Consider the following 597-nt stretch of genomic DNA (forward strand, 5'->3'; position numbering starts at 1 on the left):
AGAGAGTTTACAGGGATGAATTAGATCGAGAGTCGTGCCTTTGAAGTCAATCAATCAACTACAGCCTAGTGAGGTTTACTGGTCACCTCCCTACTCCCTCCGTATTTCCAGAGAGGCTCACATCATTCAATCCCTGCATGTCTTGGGTGATGTCTACTACTAGGTAAAGAGAAGGAGAATACACACTCATCACTACCCAGGGCAAGAACGGAANNTTGCCTGTCGAGCCAAGGAAGAGGAAAGCACCAATAGGAGCGTTCTTAGAAGAGAGCCCCGCTCTTGATCGGATAATTGCATTCGCGACTGCTTCTACAGCTTCGTCTTGGCCGATGACTTGCTGTGAAGTTTTGCAACAGATGAGACAGAAACGAACAGTCAAAAGAAGGCAGCAGGCACTTAAGCGAGATTCTGAAGCCTACCTTATGTAGGGGCGAAGAGGAGAAGTAGGTATCATCAAACAGACACGGAGGTGTACGCGCGTGCAAGAAAGAGATAGTGAAGTTACACGAGAAGAGAAGTGCTAGAACGTGAAGATCACGCGAAGTGTACATACACCAACTCATGAGAATGAGCAAGCACTTCGGCTCCGTTGCTCGA

The 597-nt window shown here is 47.7% G+C and overlaps 1 protein-coding gene across 1 annotated transcript in view; it reads right to left on the reverse strand.

Annotated features, from left to right (window-relative positions):
* CSUI_001732 (aaa family protein) overlaps positions 1–597 on the reverse strand; it is a 21,704-nt gene that overhangs the window by 8,818 nt on the left and 12,289 nt on the right. The window contains exon 12 of the mRNA XM_068061937.1: positions 247–337. Within this exon, the coding sequence (XP_067926085.1) occupies positions 247–337 (91 nt within the window). The remainder of the gene's footprint in view (positions 1–246; positions 338–597) is intronic.

Source organism: Cystoisospora suis, assembly GCF_002600585.1.
Source record: "Cystoisospora suis strain Wien I chromosome Unknown contig_692, whole genome shotgun sequence".
Classification (NCBI taxonomy): Eukaryota; Apicomplexa; class Conoidasida; order Eucoccidiorida; family Sarcocystidae; genus Cystoisospora; species Cystoisospora suis.